This window comes from Bufo gargarizans, chromosome 5 (assembly GCF_014858855.1).
Source record: "Bufo gargarizans isolate SCDJY-AF-19 chromosome 5, ASM1485885v1, whole genome shotgun sequence".
Lineage (NCBI taxonomy): Eukaryota > Metazoa > Chordata > Amphibia > Anura > Bufonidae > Bufo > Bufo gargarizans.
In genome coordinates this window covers 211,723,952-211,737,385 of record NC_058084.1, presented here as the reverse complement: position 1 = coordinate 211,737,385, position 13,434 = coordinate 211,723,952, and the positions used below count along the sequence as shown (strand labels likewise).

General features: G+C 44.3%; 1 protein-coding gene across 1 annotated transcript in view; it reads right to left on the bottom strand.

Annotated features, from left to right (window-relative positions):
* The window catches only part of ELMO1 (engulfment and cell motility 1), a 475,397-nt gene that overhangs the window by 259,696 nt on the left and 202,267 nt on the right, over positions 1-13,434 (bottom strand). The window contains exon 15 of the mRNA XM_044293583.1: positions 8,033-8,141. Within this exon, the coding sequence (XP_044149518.1) occupies positions 8,033-8,141 (109 nt within the window). The remainder of the gene's footprint in view (positions 1-8,032; positions 8,142-13,434) is intronic.

The following is a 13,434-nucleotide window of genomic DNA, read 5'->3' as shown; positions in this document are numbered from 1 at the left end:
TTAGAGTCCTAGAACTGGTACCTCCCTCTCCCCGCGGGGGTGATTGGGACAGGAGGATCCTCCAGAAGGAGAGCGAATGGATCCATAGATTCCGGTACCAGTCCCCTGGTGGTCTCAATGAGAGACTAACTTTCTTGTGTTTCCTTTGATCTTCTTAACTTGGGCCCCCCTCCCTTCTTGGACCTTTTTTAGACCTCTTTGATATCTTGGTCCGTTTGTTGACTCTCTGGGTACCTTGCCCCTCAATTCTATCTTAATCAATGATTATTGCCCCCGATTGGCTGTCGGGCCTGTCTGTGGGACATCCCTACTCCCTATCCCTCTCGTCCTTCCTTTCCCCTCCCCCTTTCTTCCGTTTTTTCCCCCGTCCTTTCTTTATCCCCGTCAGCTTGTGAGGCTTTCATGAATTGAATGTCCCCTTAACTAGGCCAGGTGCGCAAAGTACCTGAATTGTCAATTATCATGAACAATGAATATGAACAGGTTCATTGTATACCTGTCTGCTCCCCCCTGATTTATCATGAGGGACTAGCTTATACAAATTGCTTTGACGATTCTCTCTCTACTATTAGTCCCCCCCCCCACCTACTTTTTGGTCTCCCTCCTACTTGGCCCCAGACTTTGGCATCCTGATCACTTTTCTTATATAAGGGAAGTGATCCACTTGAGTATCACGCTATTGAGGTGCATCTATATTAATTGTGGGGTTGAGGTGAACGCTATGTGCCATGTGCAAGATTAAACTTAATTCATTCCTGTCCCCTTCTTCCATCTGGTCCGGTACTGCATAACTCCTTCCTCTATTTCAGTGATGGAGCGCAGAGTACGCGGGACCAGAAAAGCTATGAGGTTCAACAACAGGAAGTGGCATGCATTTCACGTCCCGGCGCCTAATGACTATCGTCACTACACCATCAGATCAAAGGCGCCTGCCGGAAGTCGGCACAGGAGCGTGCGTTCCACAGTGGAACGCACGCATGTACTTAGTAGCTTTACCGGCTAACGGAAGCTACAACAGTGAGTGGGCCACCTGGGACTGATTGGGAGGGTTATTAAAGGGTGGGGCTGGACGGATAGACAGGGTATTGGACTGTAGGAAGATCAACCATGGAGGACTAGCTGCAACAGATACCGTCCGTGAGTACTTTCTAGGCATCTTGGCGTCACTGCTAGGACATACTAGATTCGATTATTTAATGTACGTCTTATGTCATACAGGCGATCTGAATCACCAAGCCATCTCTTTTCGGTATGATTTTGCCTACCGAGTGGTGTATCTGAGGTAGCCTTGTGTTTCTTTCCATGGGGTCCTTGAGGTGGTGGTCCCACATGTTGGTTGTATATTGCCTGTACCAGTAAATCTATATGTCTTCACGTTACAGCTGCAATAATTTATCGTATTTGGTTGGAAGACCGACTTGCAGGGCATCATAAATGTATGTCAGTCCACGATCACAGTCAACCTCTGTGGCTCTAATAACTGCATTTTATACTGCATCCAGGCATACACCAAGCACTCTGTGGACACAGTGAGTTGTCTCCTTGATCAGGGTGCTTAGTGGTGGCGGGCACGCGTCAGCTATATGAAAAGCGGCTGTGGGTGCAACTGTATAAATAGATGTACATATCTTTCTTTCCACAGAGGCCTGCCTTGAATTTCTGACCGCATGGAAACAACTATCCACACAATCTGGCGGTGCGGTACCTGATCTGCCTCCTCCTCCTCTTAGTAATATCATTAGGTCCAATTTAACTATCGAACTTGTATTGACACCATTATATCAATAACTGTGATCTACACCCACTCTACGGAGGCCTCATTATAGTACTGAGCCCCGTCCTTTTTGTTCTACTATCTATCTAAATATCGAAACTCATTTACCCCCTGATGATCCCACAACGCGTTGGGGTTTGCTTTATAATCATGTTTGATGTAGCTACCAAATTATCACACTAGGGTGTTTTTAGTTGCTCTTTAAGTGCACCTTGTACCTCTTGATGTAGACACATCATCAGAATTGTATACAAAGGGCACTTCTGTGTTTGTTTTGTCTGTCTGTCTATTTAGGAGTCCACCTTGAGGCCAATATCCAACAGCTGACACTAACCAAGGGTACAGTAGGAGGTGGTAGCCAAGGCTCGAGGACAGGGAGTCCCCACCACTAGGGGGCAGAGGGATAGCTTAAGGTGTAAGTTTAGGGAGAGATTCTCCACCCAACACTAGCTTAACCCATATTTCTGGTGGTACTACCTATAATAGTTGTGCGATGTACGTTATTTATGTATAATTATTATTAAAATTAAAATCTTCTTTATAAGGGTTATTTCTATTGCTGGACTTAGGTATTATTCACTGATTGCCCCATTATAAAATTTCTATCTATAATAGCTGGACTATATATACAATTTTCATAGTCATGAAAATAAAGAAAACTCTTTGAATGAGAAGGTGTGTCCAAACTTTTGGTCTGTACTGTATGTGCCAGGGACAATAATTGAATCCTGTTCTTTTAGTTCAGTGGTCAACATATACCCATTATTTAAGTGCACCTGCACTGTATATGTGCCAGGGGAAAGGAAAATAATATAGGTAATCCGTCTGAGTTCAGGGATCCAGGGGGTGACATATTCAAAAATATTTCTGTAAAGTACCCCTGTGCTGCATATGTGAGTGTAATCAATTCAGTAAATCCATCTGTTAGATTCTGGGGGGACAAATTAATTTATTTTCTGCTAAAAGTACATTTGCGCCTTGCACTGCATTTGTGATAGTGAAAGAAAATCAGTTAAATCCATCTGTTTCACTGTGGGTGAAAAAATCTTATTTTTTTTTCCATAAAGTACCTTTGCGGCCTGCGCTGCATTTCTGACAGTCGAACAAACAGTTAAATGTTGTATTGTACATTTCATTGTATTGTACATTGTATTACATTGTATTGCACAGTGACAAAGGCATCTTATCTTAAATACTGCTGTTACATTGTTTGCAGAAAAAAAGCACACTTTTTGTGCTAGATACTACATTTGCGGCCTTTGCTGCATTTCTGACAGTCCAATATAACCGTTAAATACTGCTGCTATATTGTTATTTAAAAAAACAAAAAACAAACACCCTTTTTGTGCTAGACATTTGCGGCCAGCGCTGCATTTCTGACAGTCCAATAAAACCAGTCAACACTGCGGTTACATTGTTGGTTGATAAATTCAAATTTTTTTGTGACCGTGAAGCAATTGTATTAAATTCGCCTGTCACAAGAAATCTTTTCTCTTTATGACACAGGCTCAGCCTTACTGTCAGTGAACTTAATTGCTGACTATTGGCGGTTACATTGTCGTCTGACATAAACCATCTGTTAGTTTGGTGGGTGAACGCAAAGAATGAGGAGAGAGTCAAATAAGGAACGTGGCCCTGGTTGTGATGCTGCTGGTGTTGGTGGAGCTCCTGTTGCAGGGAGAGGATGTGGTCGATCTGTGCCAGCTACATGCACAAATGAAACACCTTCCTCCGGTGTGAGTAGGCGACAGAACCTTCAGCGTTATTTGGTAGGCCCGAATGCCGCTCTACGAATGGTGAGTCCAAAACAAGTACAGGCGATAGTAGATTGGGTGGCTGACAGTGCCTCCAGATCCTTCACATTGTCTTCCACCCAGTCCCCTGCTGAAAGATCAGAGTTGGCACCTGCAGTCCATGGCCATCAGTATTTCACCTCACCCTCTTGCAAATAAGCCAAGCAGTCTGAACCCCAAGTCATGCAGCAGTCTCTTCTGCTTTTTGATGACTCTGCTAGCAGGTTTTCCCAGAGTCATCCACCTAGCCCTGCCGCAGAAGTGGAAGAGATTGAGTGCACCGATGCCCAACCACTTATGTTTCAGGATGAGTACATGGGAGGACCACCGCAGCACGTCTCGGATGATGACGAAACACAGGTGCCAACTGCTGTGGCTTTCTGCAGTGTCCAGACCGACAAGGAGGCCAGGGGTGAAGACTGGGTAGAAGATGATGTGGAGGATGATGATGTCCTCGACCCCACATGGAATCAAGGTCATGCAAGTGACTTTGGTAGTTCGGAGGAAGAGGCGGTGGTCGCACAGAGCCACCAGCACAGCAAAGGAGGGAGCAGGGTGCAAAAGCGGAGCGGCCGTCCGCTAGACAGTACGTCTGCTACTGCCCACCGCATCAAGGGACCGAGCACACCAAAGCCAGCTCCAAGGAGTTCCCTGGCGTGGCAGTTCTTTAGACAATGTGCTGATGACAAGACACGAGTGGTTTGCACGCTGTGCAATCAGAGCCTGAAGCGAGGCATAAACGTTCTAAACCTGAGCACAACCTGCATGGCCAGACATCCTAAGGGCAAAGCACGAGCTGCAGTGGAGTAGACACCTCTTCTGCTGCAGTCTCAGCCTCTTCATCCCCCTCTGGAGTGATAGTGGCACCTGCCACCCCGCAAACAGAGGATGTGCCAGCAACACCACCACCTCGGTCACCAAGCATCTCCACAATGTCCCATGGAAGCGTTCAGCTGTATATCTCCCAAATACTGGAGCGAAAGAGGAAGTACCCCGCTACCCACCCGCGATCCCTGGCCCTGAATGGCAAGATTTCAAAATTCCTGGCCTTAGAAATGCTGTCATTCCGTCTGGTGGACAGTTTTAAGAATTTGATGGCGGAGGCTGTCCCACAGTATGTTGAGCCCAGCCGCCACTACTTTTCCAGGCGAGCCATCCCTTTCCTGCACAACCAAGTAGGGGACAAAATCAGGTGTGCACTGCACAACGCCACCTGTGGCAGGGTCCACCTAACTACCGATACGTGGACCAGTAAGCACAGTCAGGGACGTTATATCTCCCTAACAGCACACTGGGTAAATGCAGCGGCAGCTGGGCCTGAGGCGGATAGCAGTTTGTTGCATGTCCTCCCACCACCAAGGATTGCAGGGCCTTTCTCTTTGCCTCCTGTTGCTTCCTCCTCCTACTCCGCTTCCTCATCCTCCACCGCCTCCTCATCTGGTCAGCGTAACACCTTCACCACAGTAAGGGGTAAACGACTGTGCGGGTCGTCTGTGCGCGCTTTCGGCATTCTCACCCTGCTGCTGCTCGCCTGTCATCGCTGCAGCATAACTTTGGCGTTCCCGCTCACCGCCTCATATGTGACGCACCCACAAGGTGGAACTGCACCTTGCACATGCTGGCCAGACTGTGCGAGCAGCAGCAGGGGATAGTGGAGGTTTCAGCTGCAGCAAGCACAGGTGAGACGCTCTGCTGAACAGCGCACCACTTCACCACTAATGAGTGGGCCTCCATGCGAGACCTGTGTGCCTTGTTGCGCTGTTTCCAGTACTCCACCAACATGGCCAGTGCCGATGACGCCATTCTCAGCGCTATTATACCACTTCTATGCCTCCTTGAAAAAATGCTTGGCACAGGAGAATGAGGAAGAGGAATCATTTACAAGGGTTTTAGGCCAATCATTCACAAGTGGCTCCGAGGGTGGGTTCCTGCAACAACATACGCCAGGTACACAATTGTCCAGCCAGGGCACAGTTCTGGAGGATGACGGGGTGGAGGATGAGGAGGAGGAGATGGAGGAGGAGGAGGAACAGTGTTCACAGCAGGGTGGTACCCAAACCAGCTCATGAACATCACTGGTGCGTGGCTGAAAATTAATCCAGCCAGCAAAGGAAACAATATGGAAAATCATAACACATTAGTGTCTTGTATTAACCATGTCTACATGATAAATGCCATTTGCTGAAGTGAGACAACCCCTTTAACCCTTTCTACCCCAGAGGTTTTTTTTTTTTTTTGCATTTTCATTTTGCACTCCCTTACTTCCCAGAGCCATAACTTTGTTATTTGTCTGTTTACATAGCCATATGATGGCTTGTTTTTTGCAGGACAAGTTGTACTTTCCAACGCCACCATCTAATATTGTAGATGATGTAATGGGAAGTGGGGAAAAAATTTGAAATAGGATGAAATTGCAAAAAAAATCAATTCCACCACAGTTTTACAGGTTTTTTATTTACTACGTTCTATGTGCGATAAAACTGACCAGTTACTTTTATTCAGCAGGTCACTACGAATCTGGCGACCTTATATGTATAGTTTTTCTTGCGCTTTGATAGTGATAAAATATTAAAGTTGGAAAAAATTAATTTTATATTTTCGTTGCCATATTTTGACCCCTATAACTTTTTAGTAATTATGTGTACCGAGCTGTGTGGGGGCTAATTTTTTTGCGGGTGATTTGAACTTTTCATTGGGGTGTGTATGACTTTTTGATCGGCCATTTTGACGCTTTTTTCCGTTTGTGGTATAAGGAATATTTTTTTATATTTTTATACTATGGGCGTTTTCTCACATCGCAACACCCATGATGTGTGATTAGAATTATGTTTTTTTTTTTGCATTTTTAAAAACGTAATTATTTTTTTTTACACTTTTTTTTTTATAGTTCCTATTACAGGTAAGAGCTCCAAAGGAAATACTATGCAGCAGCCTCTTGTCAGTCACAAACACAGGGGCTGCTGCACACAAGATCCGGCTCCTCCGATCCTCGCAAAGGGGGAGTCGGAGCGCCATCGGAAGCTCGCGCTTCCGGTGATTTATGAGTTCCGATGCTGTTGTCAGGACTAACCACGGCATCTGAGGGGTTAAATGTCCGCGATCGGCATTACTGCCGGTTGCGGACATTAGCCGCGGGTATCTGCTCTAAAACAGCAAGCCACCTGCGGCTATGGCACCCGCTCCGCTCAAGAGCAGGCGCCATCATTAAAGACCCGGCCAGTGCTGGTTGGGAAAGGGTTAATGCCAAACCTTGATATTTTTTTTCTAAATAGATCCAAAATCCATTGTCGATTCTTAAAGGGGTTGATCACTTTTTGGTTATCTTGACCAATGTGTTTGTAGGATGGCTATATGGCACTTACTAATATAACCTTTGTTGAAATCCTGTGCCATATTTCACTAAGAATGCCCCCTTGTTGGCCAAGTCTTTTGTGCTGTCCACAGGGAGGTCCTGTCCATAAAATGGCTGCTGATGGAGGATCATGTGACAAGGCAAATAACCTCCATAGCACATCATTCAGTCCATACAAATACACTGCACTTGCCATCTGCACTTGCACTGTTAGGAGTTTACTGCAGATAGCAGGTGCAGTGAGTGATTTGAATGGTCACATCACTCTCCATCAGTAGCCATTTTATGGGCAATATCTGTAAAGAATAAATCAAGGCAACTGGACTTACTGTAGGTTTCTTGAAAACGTTTCACTCGTTCTTCCAACGAGCTTTCTCAATTCTGAGTGACTGTACAAGAATTCTCTGGGAATAAATATGTAACTAAATCAACATCTGGTAATTATACCCAGCATGGGGTCAGAGGTCATTATACCCAGCATGGGGTCAATAGAGGCGGGGGGGTTAGACATCTATTGTCTGCCACATACAATGCTGTCTTGACACCTTTTTCTGGAAGATTATTATCACCTACTGACTCCAATTAGGATAGTGGTATCAACACCTTTGACCCCACGCTGGGTATAATGACCTCTGACCCCATGCTGGGTATAATTACCAGATGTTGATTCAGTTACATATTTATTCCCAGAGAATTCTTGTACAGTCACTCAGAATTGAGAAAGCTCGTTGGAAGAACGAGTGAAACTTTTTCAAGGAATCTACAGTATGTCCAGTTGCCTTGATTTATTATTTACAGATATACCATGACCTGGATAAATGAGAACCTTCACAGGCATTTTATGGGCAGAACCACTCTGTGGACAGCACAAAACACTTGGCAAACAATGGGTCATACCTTATGAAATATAAGAAAATGGCACAGAATTTTAACGAAGACTATATTAGCAAGGGCTGTAGAGCCCTCTTAAAAACACATTGGTCAACAGTAGCCAGAAAGTGGCCACCCCTCTAATTTTCAAATGGTCACAATATTATATTTTCTATCGTTTTGTGAATACAACTTGTGACTGTATGATAATCAGAGTCAAAAGACAACAGAAACGGTACTCACGTAGCTCCCCCACTTTGAGGATTTCACAAAGCATTTTAGTAAGCTCAATGCTACTACGACCAAAGGGACATTCATGCTTGTCTTCTCTGCTGCTGTTTTCTAACACAATCTGTAATAAAAGCAACTATCATAAGGATCACAATACATGTAGAAGTTTGAATGTATTTAGACTGTTTTTAATAATGTTTTTGAGTCCAAATCCAGGAATGGATTTATAAAGCGATGAAGCAGTTTTTTTCGCCCCATAAGACACCCCCCCATAAAATGGGGGGTGGGACGCTAGTACATCTTATGGGGTGAATACAGGGCAAAAAAATATTAAAAATATTAACTGTGCGGCGCATTGCACAGTACATTGCAGGCTGCGCTGCATATAAAACAGCAGCTTGCGATGTACCAGACATCCGTGTACCTGGAGAGGGAGAGCCCAGCGTCCGCAGCGCGTGCTTGTTGATCGGTGCGGCCGTTGGGTGGTAGGGTCAGGTGGTGTGGCTGGTGTTAGAGAACAGCTGGCCCTGTCTGGTGGAGGTTGGCAGGGAACGGCCGGCCAGCTTTCCTGCCACACATGCCTGCTCCTCCTTTAAGTCTACACAAATGCCTGCTCCTGCGTACATGCTGTGGCATGGAAGTTGATAAGAGGTATGAGGGCTGATTGACGATAGGAGGCATGGGGGCTGATGATAGGAGGCATGGGGGGGCTGATCTGAGAACTAAATGGGGGTCTTATTTAAATTAGGGCTCTTATCTGAGGTCTGATTGGGGGTCATTCACATTTGGATCTGATCTGAGGTCTTATTGGGGTCTTATTAACATTGGAGGTCTGATTAGGGCTGTCAGCCGAGTTCTAATTAACATGGGGGGTCTGATTGGTGGTCTGACCTGAGGTCTAATGAAAAAAAAAAAATTCTTATTGTCCTCCTCTAAAACCTAGTTGTGTCTTATGGGCCAGTGCGTCTTATAGGGCAAAACATACGGTACCTCCTTTATATACTGTATGTCACCATTCATAGTCTGTTCCTGGGTTTCACTTCAAAAACTGCATAAAAAAACTTGCATTTGGAAATCCAGCCTTAGCCGGGTTTCCTTGTAGCTGCCGCGGGAGACAGGGTGCCACTTGGAATGGAAACACTGCAGTAGTTTTCTATATATTGCTGCATTTTTTTTTTTTAGCAAGAACAAGTGAAGCACATTGGGGGAAATGTATTATTGCTCCCAAGCCAGTTTTCTGGTAGAAAAACACACATTTGTGACTTTTTCCCTGCCACTTGCGCAAAAGTATATGTGCAAGTGGTGTTTCGCCAGTGCCTTTGTCATTTTCCAAAAAAAGGGGTGGGGCCAGCAGGCCTGACACATGTATCTTCTATTAAGCCAGTTTTCTGGTGTATAAGAAAACTGAAATTTACACCAACCAAGGGCTAGCATAGCGCTTCAGTTAGATATAATAGAACAGCCATTAGAATAATAAATCAGCCATTATTTTTATGTGCTTGACCTGAACTTGCTAATTTGTTGAAACCTTATGGGTGGAAGTTCAAACACTGAAAAAATTATACTTGGTGTAATCTATAGACCCCTTAACATCACAGAAGAGATGGAAATACAACTGTATAACCAAATAGAGTGGGCAGCAGACTGGTAAAGTGGTCATAATGGGAGATTTTAGCTTCCCAGACATTGACTTGGGTCATGATTCTGCCTCAACCGCAAAGGGGATACAATTCCTCAGCTTGCTGCAGGACCACTTTATGGGCCAGTTTGAAAATGCTCCCCGTAGGGGCAATGCTCTGTTGGATGTGGTCATTTTTAATGATGCAGAGCTTGTTGGAATTGTTGAGTTTTGGATAGGACCGCGCTATTACAAGATTCCCAGACAACATCTTTCAATTACGGGATTTTTCATCAGCGTATACGGACATAGAGGACACTCAATCTCCAACAGTGTGCTTCCTTCCTCCACCACTGCAAACACACACTTGTGCAGCAGATGTATACATAGAGAACAATCAATCTCCACCAATAGACTTCCCTCCTCCAACACAGCCTATGGGAACCAAGAGGTCGCACTAATAGTGAAGTATTAACTTCTCTGTTTCACGTAAAAACATTTATTATACTCGAACATAAAATTGTGTACAGCATATCAGATATAGTAAAAAGAGATCTTTTTATTGCCCGATCCGGGTTTCGCCTTTGCACTTCGTCAGGGGCAATTATCTTGCCTTCTGCAAGGCTGCTTTTAATCTACACAAGTTTATGAGTATAATAAATGTTTTTACGTGAAACAGAGAAGTCAATAGTGCGGTCCTAACCAAAACGCATCATTTTACCGTGTGAACTTGACCCACGTCACTTACTGGGACCTGCAGCTTTCCGAGTCCAGGCAACGTATCGGAGGTTTTTATTTGATATCCTGACCTTGTTGGAATTGTTACTGTTTGAGAAACACTAGGTAATAGTGAAAACAATATAATCATAATCCCTCTAAAACTATAAGAAGTAAACTCTGTAAGGCAGAGCAAAAACACAGAATTTTAAAAAGGCTAATTTTCCTGGCTTGAGGGCAGCATTTCAGGGCATAGACTGGGAGCAGCTATTGTTTGTCACATAATAATACAGAGGATAAATGGGAGAGCTTTAAATCCACATTGAGTAATTGCACTTCAAGTAACAAGTGTAAACAGCTAAAATGTAATCCCCATGGTTTACAGCTACTGTAAAAAGGGAAATAAAATGACAAAAAAAGGGCATTTAAAAAACACAAATCTGTGGGGTCAGATGTAGCCTTTGAAGTTTACAAAGGGTTTAACAAAATCTGTAAAAAGGAACAGACGAACAGCAGGTGGCAAAAGAGAGCAAAACAAAACCCCAAAAATTCTTTAAATATATAAATCGTCTGAGCCAGTAGGTCCCCTAAATAATGGTAAAGGGGATTTAGTCATGGAAGATCAGGAAAAGGCAGAGTTACAAAATGTTTTTTTTTTAGCTCTGTATATACAAAAGAGAAAGGAGCTGATATCTGTGGTGCTGGGTCTGTTAGTACATCCAGCAATACACTCAATTGGCTAAGTATAGATATGGTCCAAGTTAAGTTAAATAGGATAAATGTGAACAAGGCTCCGGGTCCAGATGGATTATACCCAAGAGTTCTTAACCCCTTAAGGACACAGGGCGTACAGGTACGCCCTTGTGCCCTGGTACTTAAGGACACAGGGCGTACATGTACGCCCTGTGCATTTTCGATCACTGCCGTGCGGCTGGCAGTGATCGGAACCCGGTGCCTGCTCAAATCATTGAGCAGGCACCTAGGCTAAATGCGCGGGGGGGTCCCGTGACCCCCCCATGTCGGCGATCGCGGCAAACCGCAGGTCAATTCAGACCTGCGGTTTGCTGCGATTTCTGCAGTTTCTGATCCCCGCGGTCCCTGACCGCGGGGATCAGAAACTTTAGGATTAAAAATTGTTTCCAGTATCCCTCCCCCTGCACCCCTGAGTTATTCGAGCACGATGGGAGGTGCAGGGGGAGGGTTGCGGGCGGTGCGGGAGGCGGGCGGTGCGGTAGGCGGGATCGCGATCCCCCGCCCGCCTCCCATTGCGTAATCGTTGGCGTCTAGTGGGTATACCAGGGTGCCAGCACATTGCTGGCACCCTGGTATAAACGGCTGACATCGGTGATGCGATGTCAGCCGTTTAACCCTTTCCATACAGCGGTCCGTACGGACCGCTGTATGGAAAAGGTTAACAGTAAGAGGGAGCTCCCTCCCTCTCCCATCGGGGGGCTGCTGTGCCTTTGCAGTCCCCAGAATGGAGAGGGAGAGAGCTCCCAGGCAGCCCCCCCAAGCCCCGTCCTTACCCTTCCCCGTCTGCGCAGTTCTGGCCACTACTGAGCAGACGGGGAAGGTTCCCATAGCAACAGGACGCCTTCTCAGGCGTCCTGCTGTCCATGGTGCTGAACAGATCTGTGCTGAAAGGCATAGATCTGTTCAGACAAAGTGTAAAATACAGTATAGTACTATATATTGTACTGTACTGTATTATGTAGACATCAGACCCACTGGATCTTCAAGAACCAAGTGGGTCTGGGTCAAAAAAAAAGTGAAAAAAGTGAAAAATAAAGTAAAAATCAAAAAACACATTTATCACTGATTAAAAATGAAAAAAATAAAATTCCCTACACATGTTTGGTATCGCCGCGTCCGTAACGACCTGATCTATAAAACGGTAATGTTACTTTACCCGAACGGTGAACGCCATAAAAATAAAAAAATAAAAACTATGATGAAATTGGAATTTTGCCCACCTTACTTCCCAAAAAAGGTAATAAAAGTGATCAAAAAAGTCGCATCTATGCCAAAATTGTAACAATCAAACCGTTATCTCATCCCGCAAAAATCATACCCTACCCAAGATAATCGCCCAAAAACTGAAAAAGTTATGGCTCTTACACTATGGAAACACTAAAACATGATTTCTTTTGTTTCAAAAATGAAATCATTGTGTAAAACTTACATAAATAAATAAAAAGTATACATATTAGGTATCGCCGCGTCCGTATTCACCGGCTCTATAAAAATATCACATGACCTAACCCCTCAGATGACCACCGTAAAAAAATAAAAATAAAAACGGTGTAAAAAAAGCCATTTTTTGTCATCTTCCGTCACAAAAAGTGTAATAGCAAGCAATCAAAAAGTCATGTGCACCCCAAAATAGTGCCAATCAAACCGTCATCTCATCCCACAAAAAATGAGACCCTACTTAAGATAATCGCCCAAAAATTTAAAAAACTATGGCTCTTAGACTATGGAGACACTAAAACATTTTTTTGTTTTAAAAATGAAATTATTGTGTAAAACGTACATAAATAAAAAAAATTGTATACATATTGGGTATCACCGCGTCCGTGACAACCTGCTCTATAAAATTACCACATGATCTAACCTGTCAGATGAATGGTGTAAATAACAAAAAAAAAAAAAACGGTGCCAAAAAAGCAATTTCTTGTTACCTTGCCGCACAAAAAGTGTAATATAGAGCAACCAAAAATCATATGTACCCTAAACTTGTACCAACAAAACTGCCACCCTATCCCGTAGTTTCTAAAATGGGGTCACTTTTTTGGAGTTTCTACTCTAGGGGTGCATCAGGGGGGCTTCAAATGGGACATGGTGTCAAAAAAACCAGTCCAGCAAAATCTGCCTTCCAAAAACCGTATGGCATTCCTTTCCTTCTGCGCCCTGCCGTGTGCCCGTACAGCAGTTTACGACCACATATGGGGTGTTTCTGTAAACTACAGAATCAGGGCCAGAAATAATGAGTTTTGTTTGGCTGTTAACCCTTGCTTTGTAACTGGAAAAAAAATATTAAAATGGAAAATCTGCCAAAAAAGTGAAATTTTGAAATTGT